This window comes from Cuculus canorus, chromosome 1 (assembly GCF_017976375.1).
Source record: "Cuculus canorus isolate bCucCan1 chromosome 1, bCucCan1.pri, whole genome shotgun sequence".
Lineage (NCBI taxonomy): Eukaryota > Metazoa > Chordata > Aves > Cuculiformes > Cuculidae > Cuculus > Cuculus canorus.
In genome coordinates this window covers 61,240,686-61,263,546 of record NC_071401.1, presented here as the reverse complement: position 1 = coordinate 61,263,546, position 22,861 = coordinate 61,240,686, and the positions used below count along the sequence as shown (strand labels likewise).

General features: G+C 41.2%; 1 protein-coding gene and 1 long non-coding RNA gene across 2 annotated transcripts in view; one reads left to right on the top strand and one right to left on the bottom strand.

Annotated features, from left to right (window-relative positions):
• CCDC83 (coiled-coil domain containing 83) overlaps nt 1-22,861 on the bottom strand; it is a 39,690-nt gene that overhangs the window by 13,409 nt on the left and 3,420 nt on the right. The window contains exons 3-11 of the mRNA XM_054058557.1: nt 20,533-20,617; nt 18,453-18,618; nt 17,197-17,364; nt 14,353-14,444; nt 12,665-12,733; nt 10,113-10,234; nt 8,998-9,083; nt 6,699-6,892; nt 4,084-4,260 (exon numbers count right to left, since the gene is read on the bottom strand). Of these exons, the coding sequence (XP_053914532.1) occupies nt 4,084-4,260; nt 6,699-6,892; nt 8,998-9,083; nt 10,113-10,234; nt 12,665-12,733; nt 14,353-14,444; nt 17,197-17,364; nt 18,453-18,618; nt 20,533-20,617 (1,159 nt within the window). The remainder of the gene's footprint in view (nt 1-4,083; nt 4,261-6,698; nt 6,893-8,997; nt 9,084-10,112; nt 10,235-12,664; nt 12,734-14,352; nt 14,445-17,196; nt 17,365-18,452; nt 18,619-20,532; nt 20,618-22,861) is intronic.
• LOC128851234 (uncharacterized) lies at nt 1,734-17,115 on the top strand. Its single transcript, XR_008448504.1, has 3 exons — nt 1,734-3,615; nt 4,100-5,368; nt 15,451-17,115. It is a non-coding gene; the product is annotated as an uncharacterized LOC128851234 (long non-coding RNA).

Below are 22,861 nucleotides of genomic sequence, written 5' to 3'. Positions count from 1 at the left end.
ACCTCCCACCAGACCAGGCTACTCAAGGCCCCATCCAACCTGGCCTTGAACATCTGCAGGGATGGGGCATCCATAGCTTCCCTGGGCAACCTGTGCCAGTGTCTCACCACCCTCATTGTGAAGAATTTCCTCCTAATGTCTAATCTAAATCTTCCCCCTTCTATTCAAAGCCATTCCCCCTCGTCCTATCACTCCATGGCCTTGGAAAAAGTCCCTAGCCAGCTTGCTTGTAGAGACCCCCTTCAGGTACTGGAAGGCCACTATTTGTGTCACTTCTGGGAGAGGAGTTGCCGAAGATAACAAATCAGTCCGTGATCAGTGAAGCACTTCTGTCTTCTTGCTTCTCTGCTGATGAAATTTCCTGAGGCAAAGATCAAAAAGCCTTGGAACAAACAGCCAGCTTCCTTAGCAGTGCTGCTGTGGGAGCTGATAATGGTACTGGCAGGGTGCTGGATACAAGCAGGCTGCTCTGGATATCCAGCAGCTGCGGTGTATGAGGAGAACTGGGGTCTCGGATTTATTTTCATAGCACAGATCTCTACTTTGTTCACTGTGGTAACTGCTGCCCTTCCCCGTGCCAGCTCTAGCAGGTATTGTTTTTCTGGAAAAACATTCTTTGATACAGTTTTAGCCTCTTTGTGATTCAAGTGCAGAGAGGGAGTGGAAAAGATGCGGCACCATCTCAAATCCCAGTTTTCCATGGCTTGGTAGAGATGGTCTATGGGCCACATATGGGAACAGTTGTTGGCACCTTGTTACCATGTCATGTCCTAAACCAGTTTGGTGTTTGTGGGAGTCTGCAGAACAGGAGATCTGAAGTGCTGAGTTACAGAGAAACAGCCTTATTTCTACTGGGCACTCAAAATCCGAGAAGTCTTTTCCAGAGGAACATCCAGCTGCAAAGCATCAGTAGCTTAGAACACTAATACCATTAGATTCTCTCTTCCTGCTTGTCAATGCAGTGTAAGTTTTCAGTCCATTAGCTCCCGCCTTGACCTTATTCTGGCAAATCCCTTTTAGCCCACAGAAGCAGCGCATTTAATCACTTCTCTGTCGGAAAGCCGCCAAAGGAGAACAAATGCTGCAGAACAAGTCTCCTCCCCTCAATTCCCAAAACATGCAGGTCTGAACCTGTGGAAAAGGTTGCCTTGTTATATAACCTCACTGCATCAAAGGCTGTGAACCTCCAGACCAGACCAAAAGTTAAGTAATTGGCATTCCCCACTCCTCAGACTGGAGGGATCACACTCACACAGCTGGGCCATAAGGGTATGTCAGACAGGTGCTCGACTCTTTGGGGAGCTTGCTCAGAGAGAGTTCCAGGCGTCAGAGTGCTGAGGTAGGCGGCTTCTTTGATCGATAGCGTGGATACAGGCTTGCAGTGCACCACACCCCATGCCACTGTGCTTCTTATGCATGGCGTGGATTGAGGTTTCTCAGTTCCAGCCCATGGACTTCAGTTCTATTAAAATGGCTTTTATTACCACATGCTGTCATGTGACTTAGGAGGGCTCGATCCATGGTTGGACTCAATGATCTGAAAGGCCTTTTCCAACCAAAACGATTCTATGATTCCATGACTTGGGTGATGCTCATATTTCCTTAACTCTGAATTTCCAGTGAACACTCGTGAGGGTTTTTCTCCTGTTGAAACTGCAAGTTTCCAAGAGTTATGTGTCAGTTGAATACAAAACTCCAGCTCAGCTGAGGCTTTCCTTGGATTCTAGTTGTGGGGAAACATGGGCACTTCCCTTCCTCTTGTAGCCTAGTTAGTGTCTTAGAGTTGCTTTGTGCAACAGAAACACGGTGAAGAGAAGGTATTTCATAGTGCTGGGAATTCAGGGATGACTCCTGAGTTTTGTCTTACCTGGAGTAGCGAACCCTAACTCCTGTTATTCAAGCAGGAGTTGGAACATGGGCTGTGCTGCTAGAAAGTGGGCTGCTCAGCCCTGTGTTTTACAGCGTGTTGCTCATTTCTGCGAGATTTTGCCAGTAACAAATTTATCAAATCCAGATGCCTCAGCTGCTGAAGACCTTGGCTTTCTCCGTATAAAAGCCTTACACTGGCCTTAATGCTAATCCTATAGAAATCAAGAGGATTTGGGACACTTCACTAAATACGTTTTGCTACAGGCTGTTACTTCTGGCTGGTGGGGGCTGCCTGTGGCTTGTACTCTAATTAGCGTGCTTCGCATTCCTTTTTAACTCCCTCTCGCCCACACAGGCATTTATGGTAAAAGGCTAAACAGTGACTTGAAGAGGCAAAGTTTCTCTTGTCCAAGGTGCATGTGGATGTTGTGCTGCTGTGCGTCCTACACGTGGTGGGGTGCGTTGTGTGTGCAAGCAGAGAGAAGCCAAGAGATGGATCCTCCATTTACATCTGTAGGAAATGTAAATTCCTTTAGGGAGCAATGGGAAGGAGAGGTCTTTTTGTAACTGAAAAGCTGTTCAGATAAGCCATCTTCCAATTCTGCACTTAAACAAAAAGCTATGCCAATCGCTGAGCAGAACTAATCTCTCTTTAAGGTAAGGCATTTCATGGGGCTGGTCCCTCACTCAGAGAAAGGCCCCGCAGCCAAGGGAAGGCTTCTGTTGTGCTGAGAACATTTCCACATCAAAGTACGGATCCCCATTCTCAGGATACTTGAGTGCTAGGAGTCACCTCAGTCTTTGCAGTAACTCAGTCGGGTTATAGCAGGGACACCTCCAAACTCATTTAATGCTTCATTAGATGGCAACACAAGTGAAATTTGGAAGTCTCCTACCTTCACCTCTCTGCTCATGAGCCTGGTTTGTGGGGAGCTGTGGGCAGTGGAGCCCAGAGGACAGTTTGACTCACCTGCGGCTCTGGGAGGCTCCTGCTGGGCAGGAATGCCTGAGCTCGCTCAGAAATGACATAGCTTGCACTGAAACACAGGGTAAGGTGAGACACTGCAAAGACTCGAGCTGTTTAAAATGTTTTAAACCATTTCCTCCAAAGGGCTCATTGACCCATCAAGGGGTTAAATCAAGTAATTTTGTGCTTTCACAGGTTTTGAAATAGGAAACAGGTAGGTGAGAAGCCTGCTTATGCCCATAGGGAAGGGACTGCATTGTGTACTCCTGATAGGGTGTCTGGGGCAAGAATGGGAGTGGAAAAACCCTGCTGAATCAGTGCACTGAGACCTGTGTTTGCAGAGACCAGCCACAAACCGAAGATCCAGGGTTATACCATGTACTCAGTGACTGATGGTTTTTATGCTCTGTTTTGGGGTGGGTTTTTTTCGATTACCTTTTTGTTATTTCAGTGTGTTTGAGTATGGGGGTTATGGAGGCAGATAAAATGCATTCAAACATTCCGTTTCGGGCAGTAGTGGGATTCTGCTTGGGTAAATTACATTCTGCTTTAGTAAATTACATTCTGCTTTAGTAGAGCATTAAGTATTTTGTAACAGGTCTATGTTTTATGGTAGTCTGCATTTACTCATTCTGTGTCTGATCGAGAGGGAATTCCACATTTGACAGACTGCAAGTAGAGACCACAAAACCAAAATATTACCTCAGATGCTTTATCAGCTACGTGCGCAGCTACTTGGATTGAGAAGCTCCGGAAGCACATGAGAGTTTTCACAGTGGGTAAGGAAAGCCACCTTTCCATTCACCTTTTCCATTTGTCACAGGACATTTAGGTTGCACATTAGGAGGAATTTCTTTAGTGAAAGGATTATCAAGCACTGGCAGAGGCTGTCCAGGAAGGTGGTTGATTCACCATCCCTGGAGGGATTTAAAAGACATGTAGATGTTGTACTTGGGGACACAGTCTAGTGGCAGACTCAGCAGGGCTGGATCAGTGGTTGGGCTTGATGATCTTAAAGGTCTTTTCCAACCTAAACCGTTCTATGATTCCATTCTATGATTCCATTTCCCATCTGCACACAGTTGTACTGCTCGTTAAAGTTACAAGTGTAAATCGCATTCACACACTCAAAAATTGTCTCCATAGAGCCAGTGCCACACACTCCTTGAAGAGCAGAGCAAGTATTTAATGAACTGAGAATGCTACACATTTATATTCACAACACAGCTTGTCTGTTTTTAACCAAACTTTTGTTTATCTAAGGCCTTGATCATCTCAGCTGTGATGCGTCCATTGGATTTACCAGTAATATCACCTTCTCTGTGGCTCCTGCATGACATTTCTCCTGGTTCTTCATGAATGGGCATGGCTCTTCCAATCACACACAACAGCTGTGTCTCCAGAGGATCCAGCTTTAAATATTCCTTAAGAAAAAAGGATATTGTGCTTCTCCAATTACACTGAAAAGCAGCTATTTTTCAAAAAATCTCAGCAACTTTCCTTTTAAACGCCACGGTAAAGATGCTGCTCTGGTGTTGCTGTTCGGTAACACCCATGTTAATGGCCTTGATTAACAAGCCGGTGCCTCTTAGGAGGCTGCAGCCCTGCTGCCCTCTTCTTCTCTTGTGTATTTTCACCAATAACGCTTTCTCTGCAAACCAAATTCTGCTCCTAAGTTCAGTTCTGTAAGAAGAATTAAAACGATCTAACAGCTCACTACTGCCAAAAGAAAGAAGTCCAAGTCTGGCCATGTGCTTCCACCATGCCTATGCTGGCTCTGGGCATCTCCAAACCCTTGAGTCAATTGAGTTGACTAACCCAACAGAAAACTAACTCTGGAGGAGAAAAAAGGCAAGCTTTTCTGCTGGGTTAGCGAGTAAATCGGTTATGGAAAAGGCCAATGTGTGCTACGGCTTCCCTAAAGGCAAGAGCAGGACTGTACAGCCAAGACCAGGGAGAGGAAGCAGGAACCTCACAGTGCAAGCTCTTGAGTCACCTCTATGTAGTAAATGCTTTTGTAAGTGTTGCCAATGCAACTCCACTGTTTGCAGTTCTACCTTTGTTGTTCTAAAGTACAAGAAATTCAGCAGCACCTCTGTCCCTCAGCAGAGTGGACTCTGCAGTGCTAATAGCAGGAAGAAAAAGGTAAAGCCAGTGTTCCTCTCCCAAGGCAGCAACTGCAAAGAAACCAACACCTGAATGGGGTTTTTTTTTGTTGAAAGTTCGGATTTTTTTCTGTAATGACTCCGTAAGTTAGTCTCTGATCGGGGCAACAGGCTGATTTCTCTGAGCACAAGTTGCAGGGGATTAATCAAACTAATGCCAAATTCCTTGAAAAAAGGTTACTGTTGAGAGGGTTTTTATATGTATTTTTTAAAAAAACTCGTTATTGACTGAATTTGAATAGAGTGTTAAAGAGTGAAGAAACATTATGGATCTTTACACAGCAAGCCCTGCATCTGTGCCACATCTGTATCGTCTCCTTTCATCTGCAGAAGAAATCGATAATGTAGATAAATGTGTTTCCTGAGAGTAAGTAAGTAGTTCTATTTAGAAATAAATTCAAGTGTTCATAACTCGAGTGCACCATCAAAGGCACCTAGGAAGCAGCTTTTTGCAACCAAGACAGAGAATCTCCTGAAGCAGGTGACACCACCTCGTTTGAGATCCACACAACTCTGACTATTTATGTACAACTTGTACCATTTTATTTTCCCATCCCCTGTATTTGTCTTTCATTCATCTTGGCTTTCTGTTGAAGGATTAAATGACTTGGCCCAGAAGGCCAACCATATCCTGGGCTGCATCCAAAGAAGCATGGCCAGCACATTGGGGGAGGTGATTCTCCCCCTCTATTCTTCTGTTGTGAGACCTCACCTGGAATACTGGGTCCAGTTCTGGAATGCCCAACATAAGGAGGATATGGAACTGTTAGAAAGAGTCCAGAGGACGCTACAAAGATGATCAGAGGGCTGGAGCACCTCTGCCATGAGGACAGGCTGAGAGAGTTGGGGTTGTTCAGTCTGGAGAAGAGAAGGCTCTGGGGAGACCTTATAGCAGCCTTCCAGTACCTGAAGGGGCTACAGGAAAGCTGAGAGGGACTTCTTCCGAGGGTATGGAGTGATAGGATGAGGGGGAATGGCTTTAAATTGGAAGGAGGAAGATTTAGATCAGGCATTAGGAAGAAATTCTTCACAGTGCGGATTGGTGAGGCACTGGCACAGGTTGCCCGGGGAAGCTGTGGATGCCCCATCCCTGCGGATGTTCAAGGCCAGGTTGTATGGGGCCTTGAGCAGCCTCGTCTGGTGGGACATGTCCCTGCCAATGGCAGGGGGGTTGGAACTGGATGATCTTTAAGGTCCCTTCCAACCCCAACCATTCTATGGTTCTATGACTTGTTGATCCTTTAATGCAACAGTGCAACATAAGTTCTAAAATTATCCAAGCAAACAAAAATCTGTGCAATACCATAAAAACTGTCACTTGGTGACATTCAGAATTCTCTCCAGGGGGAATTTGGCACTTGCCTGTGCTGACTTCTAGGACAGCATTCAGTTGCCAAAACAATGGGTCTTGTTCTATCAAAAATGTCCCAAGGCATCCTAAACATCCACGTGAGGCTGACCAATATGATGGAACCTGTGCTTTTTAGGGCCAGCATCTGAAGGACAGGGAGTGTCCTCACCATCTCAAATAGTACCAGCAGCCTATGATTAAGCATTTGAGTTGTACAGGAGGTAAAAGACACTAGAGTTTTTTTCTGCCATGACTCCACTGGGAATAGAATGCTCCTGGCAGTAGCCCATGCTCTACACTGAAATACGTTTGTGTCAGTGAAAGACTTGATTAGTTTAACTCATACCTGGAAATCTTTTTCATCTGCATACAACAAGCACAACAAGCTGTTGAGACTTGGAGTGAAAGACTCTTCCTGCAGCTCCTCATCACTGTCTTGAGGCTTCTCATTCTCTGATTTAGACTGAATCTTTCCAAAGGCCTTATTTTTCTGACAGGGGACATCAGCACTCCTGAGGCTTTCATCTCCATCTGCCTTTGCTTTTTAAAGAGAGGAACAATGATGTGTATGTAATCATTAAGCTTTATGAAGGTCAGAATTAGTATTCAGGACAAACATTGCCTGCAATCTTTAATGTGGCTTGGCCAGTGTGATGTAATGAACAGCTTGGCAAGATTTTTAATTGGCAATCCAAGCCAAATGGTGGGGTTGCTCACTGCTTTTCTTATGTTTATTTCCATTCACAATTTCTGATCAAGAAGCTCACAACTTCTGATTGGAAGTTAAAAGTAATGGGTTTGTGGGACTTGGTGAGGGAAAAAAATTATCTTTTATAAATTCAATTTAAATCCCATATAGTTGTGAATAATTAAAGAATTAGGAAAGGCAATACAAACAAGTAAAACCCTTTTCTACATCAATGTATCTATATCAATTTGTACATACGTGCAAGTTCCTGAAACACAGCTAGTCCACTTGTAACTACCCTGAAGAGCTCACATTTGCAGTTGACTGATTCTCAGGATGACAGGAAATTCTGGGCATGGATTGCCAAGTTCTGTGTCTGCCTGGGACAGTGACTTGACCCCAGCGTATTGGCCCAAACCCTACTCCTCCTGGTAACTACTGTAAAGGTCTTGCAAAGGCAATAGAGCTAAACTGTTCAAAGTAAACATATATGTAATCCAAAAGTTTTAACCAACATGTTTGCTTCTGCCTTATGGTTCCAGCCTATGGCTGGAACTGATCAGAACTTCAACAGACTTGTTCACGTATTCATAACTGTTACGGTTTCCACTGTTGGTACTTAACTCTTTGATTTAATTTTGTCCTTTTTCCCCCCTTTTCTTCTACTCACACAGAGTAAATGAAACGTGATACTAAGGAATCCATACAAACCACCCTGAAGGGATAAGCACACTCATACATTCCTTCTTCAACAAGGCCAAGTGCCAAGTCCTGCACTTGGGACACCACAACACCTTACAGCCCTGTAGGCTTAGGGAAGAGTGGCTGGAAAGCTGCCTGGCAGGGAAGGACCTGAGGGTGTTGGTTGACACCCAAGTGAACATGAGCCAGCAGTGTGCCCAGGTGGATCTTGAGGTCCTGGAGCGTGTCCAGAGAAGGGTAATGAAGCTGGTGAAGGGCCTGGAGAACAAGTTATATGAGAGGTGGCTGAGGGAACTGGGGTTGTTTAGCCTGGAGAAAAGGAGGCTGAGGGGAGACCTTATCAGTGTTTACAGCTGCCTGAAAGGAGGCTGTATTGAGATGGGTGCTCGTCTCTTCTCCCAAGTGACAGGCAATAGGATGAGAGGGAACGGCCTCAAGTTGCACCAGGGGTGGTTTAGATTACATGTCAGGAAAAATTTCTTCACCAAAAGGGTGAAGGGCACTGGCAGAGGCTGCCCAGGAGGTGGCTGACTCCCCATCCCTGTAGGTGTTTGAAAGACTGGTAGATGAGGTGCTCAGAGATATGGTTTAGTGGTCGAGAGATGTGGTTGGACTTGATGATCTCAAAGGGCTTTACCAACTAGACTATTCTATGATTCTATGAGTCTTACCCAATGATGTATCCTTTTCCTGGGTGCAGCTACTAGAGTAGGCGGGGATTCAACCCAAAATTCAGCACTGATTACCAAGAATTTCAAGTCAGGCTGATCTCCACACAGCTTCATCTGCTCTTGGCAGGAATTTACTTATAACCTAACCCTGGTGTATTTTTATGAGCTGAATGACTGTAAAGTGCATGTAGGCTTCAAGTGAAAGCCGGTGTGGAGTTCAAGAGTGTCCAGGCAGTGACAAGATATAGTGAAGTTATGATGCTCTGGATCAGTAAAGAACTGATTAAAATATAAATCATATCTTCGTAAAAGGTGGCTGATCCATTCCAGTCGGGCTCTGTAGGAGTAATTACATTCAACATTCTAAACATCAATTTAAATTTTAAAACAGTATCATGGATAGATTGTGGTTTTGTCTATTTACTGCAAAGTACAGTCTATCACCGCTGTGCTGGCTGCAATTAAATGGGAAATCAGGTGCTCACCATGTAAAACAGGCAGTTTGATAAGAAACCTAAGAAATAAAAAGTATTTAAACATTCAGCGACTTATCAGTTATTCTAAGCTGCTGCCATGTGCATTACCTTCATGGTCTTTATACTCTGCTTCTTTTATTTCATCCTTAGGAAATTCATCTTGCGGGTCAGCTGCCTGGGTAAGAAACAAATGTCTATGAAAGAAAAAATAAAAAAAAAAAGGGAAACTCATGTTAAAGATCTGAATTTTCTCTCTAAATTGTCCCGTGTAATCTTTCAAGTTGGGGGGGGGGAAGGCCACCCTTTCTGAAAGCCATTTGCTCTTAACCACAAATGCAGAATAGCGCAATGCTTTAAAAATGCAACAGAGGCAGCCAGGTAGCTTAGCAGCTGAGCTTTTTATTCTTAATGCCTAAGTTCAACTATGTCCATGAGACTAAAAGAAAACAAATGTTGTAGTCTCCAGTCAGTCCAAGAGTCAAACCACAGCTGGCAACTTTCACTTGAAAGCAATCTGAAGTCTGGAGAGGAGAGTAAAAGTATTCTTAAGACTTAGAACTTTTTTATGCAATATGGCTAAAATTGCTGAGCTGGCACTGGAAAATGAAGATGGATCATTGCCATTGTTACACTGTGCTTTTGATACTATCAGTGCTGACATTTTGCAGTTAAATTAATCTTTCTCTAGAGAACAAGTTAAATAATTTCAGTACAAAAGAAACTAATACTATATACGGAGACCTCTACAGACAGATCTATCCCAAGGCCTCTTCCTTACTTGGTACCAGGCCATCTGTTTCACTTGAGATTGCAAAACCCCGTATATTTGCATTTTAATCTTCACATCCTTAAATATTTTGTCAACAGCAAAGGAAAAATCTATTACTCAGTGCTTGGTCTGAGACAATTATAAAAGAAAGAAACTATTTCCAAGCCCCAGTGGTATCCCCACTAAAAGCAAGTGAATGTTGCTAGGGCTTAATAGATTATTAAAGAACGCTGTTTCTTCCCTGAATTTTGGTATTTAGAATGTTACAATGTCACTGTCATCTTTCAGAGATACAAGTCCCACACAAACTCCATCAAATCCTGCCTCCCTTCAACTAGGAAACTACCTTGGCTTTCTTGTGGGAGAACCCAAATAGCTCTAGAGGCAGGAGAAGGCATTATCTTTGTTTTATAAAAATTAAATCACTTTAGAGACTGTAAAGGCGTCATGTTACCTGGGTACTCTCAAGTTCTGAAGTCTGCTATCAATCAGTTTTGTCACTAAACCAATATTTTCTTCTTCCAGGAGCTGAACAGAAGCTTTTAATTCATTTACTTTCTTTTGGTGCATCTTAACCTTTTGACAATTTAAAAAAAAAAAAAAAGCACATCTTAGAAAGACTTTACCCATTTTGGAAAGCTTTCATGGTAACTATCTTAATAGCACACAGCTAGAAAGAATGCAACTGTATCAGCAAGACTGCACATTTGGTGGAGAAACACAGTGGCACATTTTCAGGCAAAGGGAAGGACTCTCTGCTTCTTTCACACTTTTTTTTGAACCCTTTACTGGCATAGTTCTGTCAGTCACAGCCCCACATTTGGGCTATGCGACCCTGACAGCAGAAGTTTCTTGTGTAGACCAACTGGTCTGGGAGACAGAAGCTCTTGATTTTTGGTTTTTTGCTTTCGTGTCAGAGCTTTGAGAGAGAAGACCCTTCTTTGTAGAGTTAAATTCAGGCTCTTGCTCAGCACATGTTGCTTTTCTAATTCCTGTCTATACACAAGACCTCCTAACCTAGAATCAGTGAAGCTTTCAGTCCAGGTTAGCCATGACTTTGGTTAAAACCCATGTCCTATTTTCTTTTGGACTGGTATTCCTCCATATTGCCATGAAGTTATATTCACCAAAGGATACCAGTTATTCAGCTCCCATGATTCCTCTCACTTTTACTGAACTACAAGCAAGTTCTTACCCCTTTCACAGGGAAGTGGAATGTACAGGCACCTTCCCAGAAATCTTAGCCATACTCATGTTTAAAAAAAGTACCTAGTGATCTGAATGCACCGCCTCTCACCAAAGCCAAATTAACCCAGCTATAATCATCCACATTTGCAGTTAAAAACTAGTTGTCATTTTTCCCAGGGATTAAAAAAGGTGAAAATGACAGGACATTAAACATAAAAAGGATGTGGCTTGGCACAGTGGGGGAATGCAGCTCTGCACCATCTCGATGTGTCACAGTAACCATGGAAAAATGAGACTGAAGTCTCTAAATCTGTTCAGATTTGGAGGTAACTGGTTTAGGGCTGATTTGGTAAAAGTAATTTTCATTTCAGTGGCCAAACTGAAAAAAATATAAATTTTGAACTGGGACAAAATCGAAATTTTTGGTTAATCTCCTCAAAAGAAAATACTGGAAGAGTTTGTCAGCTACATACAAAGATTGGCCTGAAAGAAAATATTTCATGTGCGTAAGGAAAGCAGACAAAATGAATGGATGAAGTCAAAGGACTGAAGATGTTATTGATAATAGTTTTGTTTCCCACAATAATTCAAAGCAGTAATTCATAACATGAGGAACTTCTAGTTGAGAGGAATTAAACCCACATCCCTCAACTCTCAGGAGAGGGCCTGTCAGGACATAAGAGTGATCCAAAGTGGATTTACCCTGTTGACACTGCCTAATGTGTGTAAGATTTGTTATGTGTTCAGTGAGACAGAGAGAAGGGAAGGGTATTCATACTCATTCAGTGATAGGATGTATAGATTCAAGCTCCTGATTGTTTATACATATTAAAACATTAATTCCCTCCTATTGACTCCTACCTCATTGCCTCAGAATTCGTGGTTCGGACACCCTCCCTGGAAAGTTAAGGACATAGGCTCAGAGCTCATTAAGGGGAAGAAGGAAAGCAGTGTCCCTGCACACTGGCAAGTATCTTAAATTAGTAAGTAAAATGAAAAAATCTCTGCCAGGTTTGTTGATGTGGCACTGAAAAGTTATAAGTTCTTTTATTAATGCCCCCAAAAGTTCTGCTGACTTGTAAACTGAAGTTGTAAAGGCAGGGAAGAATATTCCCTCTCTTCAGCCTCTGGATTTGATTTGAGCACAACAAATCTATATTGATTGAAACAAACACAGTCAAACTGTCACCACGGAAAATTCAGTTTCCTAAACTCACTCACAAAAAAGATTTTCTTTGATATGAAAAGTTACGCCTATCTAATATATAGCTCTGAATTGCCATTAAAGAATCATCTAAAAGCTATCAAGCAGTCAATTGCAACCACCTACGATTTTGATTTTCATCTCTTCAGTGTGCTAATGCCCAGGTTTTATTATTTCCCACTTAAAGCTTTCTCAAGCCCTTTCTCAAAAAGCATTTCCAACATCTGCATCCCCTTTCTTTCAATATGGCAACTCTAGAACTTTAATGCAATTCAAAACTACACTCATCAGAAACTTACATGGTCGAGCCTTTGCATTGTATAGTACCCCAGTTTCCATGATATAAACACATCATTGTTTGAAAGGTTGTAGTCCTTCATATAACTAATTGAGCCCAAAACTGGTCCCTTCATTTGTGAAAGCTCGTGTTCCCCTTTTACCTTTATTCATCACATACACTTTGCTACTCAGGATTATGGAGCAAGTACAGGATAATCGCTCTCCTTTTCCTGTGAAAGTCTTCAGAGGCCCCTCACTGGACCATTCACGACTGTAGGCCATTGTATTTCAAACCTGAACTGCCACAATAAACTGTATGCAAGTGATCCTCTTACCACTTCTTTCAGCCATTCGTTCGCTTCAATTTCTTGGCGGCTGTATTTGTCTAAGTATCGTACAGCGTTCTGAGAAAACACAATTTAAGATCATCTCATCTGAAAGCAGGACTTTGACAGTGCTGCACAATATAAAGAAGAACCTTACAGTGTTTAGCAGGAAATAATTAAGAAACATCCACACAACAGACCACAGCATCCCCAGAGGGATTACAAGGGGATTTAGTCCACAGGGCCAGCTGTTTCTGCTCCATCACCCTGCCTAGTGTGGTTTATATGTCAAGCAATTTACCAATATTTTATAATTTCCCGTATTAAAATAGGACATTTACTTTTGCTATGTTTCCTTTAATGTTCAAATCCTCCTGTTTTCAGGAGATCAAACTTTTAGCTACTACAAAACCCAAGGAAAATCAGAAATGAGGCAGTATTGATCCATGACAAGAGACTGAAACATGGTAATGAGCCGAGCCTGCAGTTTAACTCTTGATCTCAGTAAGAGGAAAGAAACAACTGGGAGAGAAGACACCCCTCTAAATCACAACAAAAACAGGTTTTTTATTATAACTTCTGAACCTGACTGCAAATCCCAGTGCTGAAGTTAGGGAATTTAAATACTTAATGGGCCCAACCAGTCATTTGTACTCAAGTTATGCCTTGCATTTTGTGAGTGTAAAAAGTCATCACCATAAGTACTTTCTAAATCATGTTTGCAAACCAGAGTTCGCACAGATGACAAAAGAAAATCTGTATATCAATAAACCTAAATTTTACTGTATAGAAACAGAGAATCATAGTTGGGTTGGAAGGAACCCTAAAGATCATCCAGTTCCAACCCCCCTGCCATGGGCAGGGGCATGTCCCACCAGACCAGGCTGCTCAAGGCCCCATCCAGCCTGGCTTTGAACACCCCCAGGGATGGGGCATCCACAGCTTCTCTGGGCAACCTATGACAGTGTCTCACCACCTTCATCATGATTTTCTTCCTAATGTCTAATCTAAAACTTCCCCCTTCCCACTGAAAGCCATTCCCCTCATCCTATCACTCCATGCCCTTAGAAAAAGTCCCTCCCAGCTTTCCTGTAGGCCCCCCTTCAGGTACTGGAAGGCTGCTATAAGGTCTTCTTGGAGTCTTCTCCAGGCTGAACAACTCCAACTCTCTCAGCCCATCCTTGTATGGGAGACACTCTAGCCCTCCAGTCCTCTTCATGGCCCTCCTCTGGACCCACATCCTGCACTATTTTGACATTTTAAAAATGTTGTACCTTACAAGCCCAAAACAGCATTTCCCCCCAAAATTTATGTATATTTCCATGCAGACAGTCTCTTAGTGTGTTACTTTTTTTTTTTTTTTTTTTAAGTCAGACACCAAAATCAAGATTACATCAAAATTGACGTGTTCTCAAACAAGTCATATCAGTGCATGGTGCCCCAGTTCCCCATACCTCATTTGTAAAATGCCCTCACATCTACTCACTGTTAATCTGATATATAAAAAAATAAAGTACATATGTGTATAACAATAACCAGTGCCATGTTTAGGAAGCAGATTTGCAATTTATTGTATACTCTTGATTTATTAGAAAAGTTCCAAGTCTTAATTAGAGTTAAAATAATTATTATTGTAACATACATGAATCCTAACTATGATGCAGTTAGCACTTTTAAAAAAAGCAGAAGGTATATACCTCAAGGGCCTGTTCCTTGTTTAACTCCACACACCTCTCAACCTCTCTGTCATTTTCTTCTTTCAGTGCTTTCAAAGCATTACTATAATACTCTTCAAAACAATAAGAAAAAAAATCAGAAATCATTATCTGACATCAGTTTCTCCCGACAACAAATAGGTAATTGGCAAGTTGTTCCTAAACTGGAACTTATCAGCCAGCATCGCATGCATAAATGCTCCACAGAAAAGGATTCAAACATCCTTCTCCATAGACATTGTCCTCCTAAACACAAAGGAGAGTCGTGTTAGCTACAAAACTAGAAATCTGAAGTGACTTACACATTTCTGCTGGCAACTACAACAGCTGAGCAATTCTCTGCTAAAATATTGGTGTATCAACACTGAAGTTTGTCTCTATCAATAGCAGAGCTCCTGGAGTCATGTGAGTGATTTGCTTAGAAAACTTATCTTTTAGGTATAAAAGCATATTGGATCTTGTTATGCACATTTTTTCCAGACAGAAATCATACAGAGCCTAATAAAATTTGTGACTTATCTAAGCCTTCCAGGGCTTTCTAATTTGACAACAGGAAAAAAAAATGGAGAATGCAGCAATCACCTCAACAATTTGCTTTCATCGTTACTTGCAGTCATTATGTAGAAAGCTTGTCTCACATTGAACTGAATTTATTTGGCTTCAAGTTCTAGGCACTTGTGATTTAATTATTTCATCCTTCCCTTAAGTCATTCTTGTGCTCTTCTAAATACCCCAGTATGGTATTTTGGTATTTTCTCCTTTTGAAGGAATGAATGAGGTGGTAGTAGTTTTCTTTGAAGTAAAGCACTTCATACTTGTTCCAGAGCCTTGAAATTCATCCTAGCTCTGCACTTGTGTTGCAGACAGCCCATCGCTGATCTGGCTGTAAATGAGCATCCAGTCATGGACCCACTGTGGAGTCAAAGACAGTCAAATATGAAAGGCACATTAGTTGTGCATTAGTTCTTCCTTTAACACTGTGGAAGGTGGCCTGCCTTCCTCAATCCACCGCCTAGACTTGGCAGAATGAAATGGAAGTACTTACATACTATAATTAATTCATCTCTTCATTTTTTTCAGGCAGTTAAACAACCTGACTTGTACTGGAAGCATGAAGAAAAGAAGGAACTCTCCAGACATACCTCCTGTTTCTAAGGAGGCAATTTTCCCTAACTCTCTCACTGCAACACAATTTTCCCCACACCTCACCTAAGCGTAGGGCTCTCTCTCGCTTTATCTCCCCTCTAGCAATTTTGTTTAAAATGTCATCTCCAGAACACATGAACTGTGCCAATGTCAAGCCTTTCAGCCATGCCTATGGAGACAGAAACCTGTTCACCTACTTATTCCCTGAGCCTGTCACACATTCAAGAAGTGAACAACAACCCTGATTTGCTGCCACACCACTTTGGAAGCTTGTTAGGTTTTTTTTCAGTGGGCTAGAAGACTGGATTCCCAAGCCACTTTATAAGTTTGATTTTAAGAAGCTGAATAAAATAGCATGCTAACAGCCAGTCCTGGCAACATGATTTTGCAGTATGTTAATTAGGCAACTGCTGGAGGTACCTCTGTCACAGTCTTCCTGGAAATATACTTCCATTCGACTACAAATTTTTGGTTGTGTACTCTGTGACATGCAGGAGCTCAGACTGAATGTTTCTGCTGGCCCATCCTGGCATTCTATATAAAAGCCCATTCTCCTTTTTTTCATTTCAGATTTCAGCAGCTGTATAGCAAAGTTTTAAACTCACCAAGAACATGGGAAGCCTATAATGAAAAATATCAACCTCGCCTGAATACAGAGATGGATATCTGAGAAGCTATCTGGCAGTGTAGAAAACACAGCACATCTTAATTGTGACAAAATATGTTTCAAGAGACAAAAAGATAGCTAGCTGGCTCTTCTCCACAGTACTTGATGCCTGGTAATGGCTGGCACAGAATATACAGAGACCCTTAGAGCAGTGTCACTGCCTGTTACTACCAGCTGCTTGGCTGTGGCTGTGCATACTGAGAGGGACATAAAGGAAGGAAACCAGGACATCCTTCTCCCGTTAGAAGCATGGGTTATGTAACAGCGAAATATCTAAATGATTTTAAAGTAAAGCAGTAGTAAAGAAATCTTTATAAAGCACTCAGCACCAGATACGTAAGCTCTCGAGCTAATTCCCCTGTTGTGTCAGGATTGAAGTAGTTCCCAGTATTTGTATACGTCTGCACTGGCAATTTTGCAGAGCCTCATGCATGAGACTATGGAACAAGGAGGCCAAGTTCAGAGCACTGGCTAAACAGCTCCCTCTAGTTCAGCATTTAAACTAGCATGGTCAATTCAAAAGATTCTGCTCCAAGACTGAGCTCACACTACTTTCCCATCAAAGGAGTTCAACATGTGAAGTGCTTGTAGCATGATGAGAAGCAACAATAGTGGAGTCGATGTTTCCAAGTATGAGTGAGTGCTAAGGGAGACCTCTGTGTAGGTGACCTAAATACATGTAGACTTATTTTTAGCAAACAGCTATCCTTCACAATATAAATTTTTTAAATATGGGTTGCCTATATTTTACAAGGAAATCATCAGAAGGTAAGCTTATCTCTTTAAGTGTGCATAAATTCTGCAACTTAACTCTTTAATAAAGGGACTTTCATAGAGATAGAGAGTTCTTCCATCTCATAGGATTATGCAGTCTCATTCAGGTGCACTGTCTTGCAAAAGTTGATATAAGTTAAATATAACTTGGTATCAAACTAAATTTATAATTTAATTAATTCCCAGAAGTAACACAGAAACAGCTTGTAAGGCTTGCATTACACTGGCTGTAAACTGACCTGTAACTCTCTGAAACTCATCTTTGACTTCCTTGATATCTTTTTCCAGATTCATGATCCTGTCGAGTTGTATTTTACTTCCAACGTTTTTGTACTCCAACAAACAATCTCTCTCGCTCTGCTTAACTGAAAGTCCTTGGGCAGTTTCTTCAACCTGAGAGTGCAGTTCTATTCAAGTAAGAATGTCAGAAGACAAGTTCATTACCAGTTTCATGAAGTAATAATTCATAATTCTTGCAAGTTTATCAGTTTCTTTAATAAAGGTACTTTCACTGGGATTGGAGAAAGAAGGGCGATTCTTCTCCACTACAATGCAGTACAACATGATGGCCTTACGTAGTGTCAAGGGCCATCTTCACTGCTGAAAACAGCTTCAGCTTATTCTGCCAAGAAGAGACAACAGTTTTGACTGAAATGTTGTAACCAAAGACACACGTGACTTCACGCCCACTGAGAATCACAGTGGTGGCAGCCAGAATTTTCAACAATGAAAACCACTCAGTTTTGCTGCCATCAAGAATTTATTTATCGTCTAGTGGAGCCAGTGCATAGGGCTTTAATGAGATTCAACTTAATGGAAAATATGCTGGTTGATGAGAAGCTCAACATGAGCCAGCAATGTGCTCTTGCAGCCCAGAAGGCCAACCGTATTCTGGGCTGCATCGAAACAAGTGTGGCCAGCAGGCCGAGGGGGTTGATTCTGTCCCTCTACTCCACTCTTGTGAGACCCCACCTGGAGTATTGTGTCTATTTCTGGAGTTCCCACATAAGAAGGAAATGGAACTGTTGGAATGGGTCCAGAGGAGGGTCATGAGGATGATCAGAGGAATGGAGCACCTATGCTATGAGGACAGTCTGAGAGAGTTGGGGTTGTTCAGCCTGAAGAAGGCTCCTAGAAAACTCTGTAGAGCCCTTCCAGTACCTGAAGGGGACCTACAGGAAAGCTGGGGAGGGACTTTTTACAAGAGCATGGAGTGATAGGATGAGGGTGAATGAGGGGGACAAAACAGAGTCTAATACATGGTGTCTGTTTCTTTAAAAGACCCACTTGTTTTGAATTTTAACTCAGCTTAATTAACAGATTTATTATAAGGCCTTTACAATCTCATACCATGTTTAGAGAGCTTAACTTTGAGGAGGAAAACCTTTATGCTTTTTATGCAACAAAGTTGAACCTCTACTTAAAAAAAAAAAAAAAAAAAAGAGCATTCAATCCTAACTGTGTAAACTGCAAACGGAACTTCCACAAGTCATACCTTCCACAAGTTGTTCGTTTTCCTTAACATATTGCCACATTTTCTTCAGTGACTCTTCCACATAATCCCCAGTTATAGCTTCCTTTTCATCTTGTCTCTTCTCTTGATTTATGTGCCTTAGGATGGACCTAATGTGTGCCTCCTGTTGTTTCTGCATGAGCTCATTCTGAGAAAGAACAACAGAAGAAAAGGCACATATTAAAACATTTTCAAATTATTTTTCAGAGTTACAGTTTTAAATAATGGAGAAAAGTAAAATCTGACCCGGGGCCAGAAGGCACTGCAAAAGCAGTCAGCTAAATACCTATTCCCCATATGCAAAAAAGATGGAGCGGAAGGGAGAGTTTGAAAGTCTCAGAAGATCCTCAGTAACTTAAAGGCTGTTACGAGAAAATGAGAGTCAAATGACTACCATACTCTAAGGAGTGTAGCACATTTATAGTCCTCCATTGCCTGGAAAATAAGCTTCTTGTGGGTTGATTTGGTAACAATATTTATTTGTAGGAGTCATTTACTTCACTTCAACATTCTTCATGACAATTTACCACCTTCTAGAAATGTCAGACAACCAGCTCACTTGGATTTAACCACAGAAGAGAATCCTGTCAGAGCTGGAATTAGCTATACCTACTTATTCCACAACTGTGATTATACCCCCTTGCCATGACTCTTCCAAGGGACACTCAAGATATTTGCTATTACTGATCTTGTAATATTTGCTCACAAAGGATGCCACAAAGGAGCAAATAACCATACCAGACAAATTGTAACAGTAACTATGCCGCAGAGAGAGTTTCAAACATTCCTCACTTCTAGAAGGATTAACACTAAACCACACAGAAACATTAGGCAGGAAACAAAGAATGCAGCCTGAAGAACTGCCAAAACATGGGTAAATTAAACAAATAGCATGCCCTGAAGTACCTTGCACAGTCCGAAATATGAAGGAGAAAGAGACCATTAACCAGCAGCAAACTAGGGGAATAACTATAAGAATCTTCAGGTGTCTGCAGAGAGGAGAGCCAAAGGCCACTTCCACTGATAGTTAGGGCCACAGATGAAACGTAATCCAGGCTTCAAGACTGAAAGGAATGCCCCAGAAAGCTAAATAAATGGATAATTAGAAAAGCAGGGCAAGTGTCAGGCAAGGGAAGGACAGAGAAATAATGTTTCTAAGTTTCACTGTTATAAGAAGTGAAGGCTGCAACACTGTTTATTCACCTAATACAGTTTAAGGATTTTTGAGTGATTTTAATTAATGTCATTAGCTGACTGTATACATATCCACTTTCAAAGGTCACTGCTCTCAGCCATTGATTGCCACAATATGGTTCTTTACATACAGGTCTTTATAAATGCTTCTTTAAACTATCACTCAGGTGTGATCAGCAGGTACACAACCCTGTTTCTAAAAATGACTCAAAATAATTCTTAATCCACAAAAAAGTGACTCTTCATCAAACTACTAGAAATTGCACTTATTCAGTTCTATGATGCTCTTTCTTCTTCATTCTCCATTGTAAGTAAGTTTGCAAGAATAACTGAACTCTCATAGATACCTGTGTAATTCTGTGTTCTTGGAAGTGATCAAGGAAGGCCAGCAAATACCAATACTTGGTTAGGTCTGCTACTACTACGCACAAAAATGAAGTTAATACCATTTTTCTTGAATTTCTTGAGGAATATTTGCAGGACTGTTTAAAAAGCCAAACCTGTATGTTCTGCTGTGAACTACTGAAAAGTTGTCTTGCTTTGGTTTTGCTGTGGAGTAAGATTAAATACTTAGGTGGTTCCTAAGGAACTCATGTGCATTGGAAAACACCTTCCCTGAGCTTTTACTCAGGGAAGTTATATTTATATTTAGAACATTTATGCGTTAAAGTCCTGTTTGATTCTGTTAACACTTCAACTTTCAAGCTCATAAAGTGACTCACTAACTCCAGTTTCATTGACTGTAAGAAATTCACTGCCATGACTACTGATAGTAAATGTCATATTAGGAATGAAAGAATAAAATTGAATCCGTGAATTAAAATATCACATATAAAATATGTTGGGAGAAGGACATATGCTCACATACCCTTTTACGATATTCTTTGTTCTTTTCTTCCATTTGTTTCAGATGAAATAACACCCGAGCAATTGCTTCTTCTTTTGTCTCAACTCTGTGGAGAAAGAGTAAAGAAAGAGAAGTTCTTACAAAAATGGAAGAGAGGGGAATATTATTTAAGATAGATTAGATGTAAATACTGCTGCAATATTTATTTTTGCATCACATTGCTTGACTCATTTGGGTAGGTATTGCTGTCCACTTACTACACAAAGAAATTATTTCCCATATACATCTGGACCTTTGTGTTATGGATCTCATACTCCTGCCGAGAAACAGATTCCTTGGTTTATTCTTTGTGGACATGTTTTAGCTGACGTATTGCACGGGGTTCTCTCAGGACAAGATCATACTTCTTATTTACCACTCACTATACTGGAACCCAACTGATATGGGTCAGATGAATCCCAAACTGGAGAGCTAAATGGAATTCCATTCTTCTAAATATTTGGTGTGATGAGCTTTATAAACTGCACTTGCTTACCACAACCTTGCTAGCCTTCAAGAACTGCTACGGGAATAGGGACCACAGCCTGAGTAGTATCCTCTAGGTATGCTTATATATTTCTGTCAAATAACTAGTTCACTGCTTTCACAGTTTTCATAGACTACTTGTCACTGTCTTTGCCATAGCTGTAAATCAAGTATTTTTTTCTGGTGTTCTCTCCTCTAGAACGCAAAATATTGGCTTGCAAATGGTGTCTACTTGCAAAATTCCCTGTGATCTTTCCCTTTGTTCCCAAAATTAATTCACCATACTGCACAATTGAGGCAAGTATTACAATTATCACAATATCTTTTACTTTTTCAAAAGCTATTGTTCCTTAAGGTTATGTCTTGGGTTTTGTTGCCTCTCCCTATTGTATTAATTTGTTTTAAAAGAAGGTCTGGTTTTCCTGGTAAGTTTGAATCACTCAGTCATGCAAGTTGCAGGTTACTGGATTTGCACCCTCTGGTGTCAGTGTGCTCCAAGGTATTCTTCAGGTTTTTGCAATCAACTACAAGGACATCAGTTAAAGAGACTAGAACAGAGATACAGGGGTAGGGTGGTGATGGCTACAGCAAAAATCTCACTCACTAGACAGAGGTGACAGTTTGGCCACACAATGAGACCTCCTAAATTACATGCCATTTTAAACCATTTCTGTATTTTGAATACTGATCCTAATTTCTACTACTTTAAGACTTTCCATGAAATCATTGTCATATCCATCACTTTGTTAACATTGAAAATTTCTATGAATAGAATTTGCTATTTTGTCTGATACATATTGGAACTTTCCTCTTTAGATTATTTTCTATGACATTTGTCAGATTTGAAAAGCTACACAACAGTGAAACTGATGATTCCTTTGATACTGATTTTTTTAACTCTGTATACCAGGTGTCATCTGGATTATTCCATCATTTAGAAACAACACCCTGCTCCCATACTGTGACAGTTTTGTCAGTCTTCTATAGGATGTTACTAGGCCAAGTAATCCATGGGACTGTTATTCCCAGCCCTGAGGCAGAAAACTATACCGAAAATGCAAAATAACATACTTACCATGAACAGCAACCATCCTTCAGTGTACAAAAGCCAACACAGGAATGGAAGTTAAATGCATACCACATGTCTGATAAATCCTGAAGCAGAACGTGCAGATACTCACTTGTGTGATTATGCTGCTTTGTTCAACCAAGTGGTACAGAGAAGCTATAGATTGCAAAGGTAAAGAGACGGAAAGAGAGCAAGAGGGAAAGAGGGGAGAAAGGGGAAAAAGACTAAGAAAGAAAAATACTAGTCTTCCCCTACTGTTGCAGCAGAAACAAAATATCCTGTGTCAGTGCAGCACTCATTTCAGTGGATGACTCGTCAGACAAATGAGTCAGTTGCTTGGATATTTGAATATGTGTAACAATGATTTTGTCAGAAAGTGGTGGGTTTTTTATTTCTCGGCTTACTTATATGTTTGCTTCTTTCTTAGCAAAATAGATGGGCTGGTTTAACTTCTTGGGTGGTATTTATTCATGATATCATTCAGCTAAACCTGGTCTGTTTCACTATGGAAACTTGTACTCTGTGCTCTGTAAAATGAAACAGAAAATCCCACATAAACCCTATAAACTCCTGTTGGTATCACTAGAACTATATATGGTTGTTCTTTGGGTTGCTTAGCCTGCACTTCATTTCTACAACAAGGTATTATTCCTTGCTCCATAAGTGTTGGTAATTGTTGAATAGTGGATGTTGTTGTGGTTTTTTTCCCTTTCAATTTCCACCTCTCTGACAGAAGTCACAAAGCTTAATTTTTCT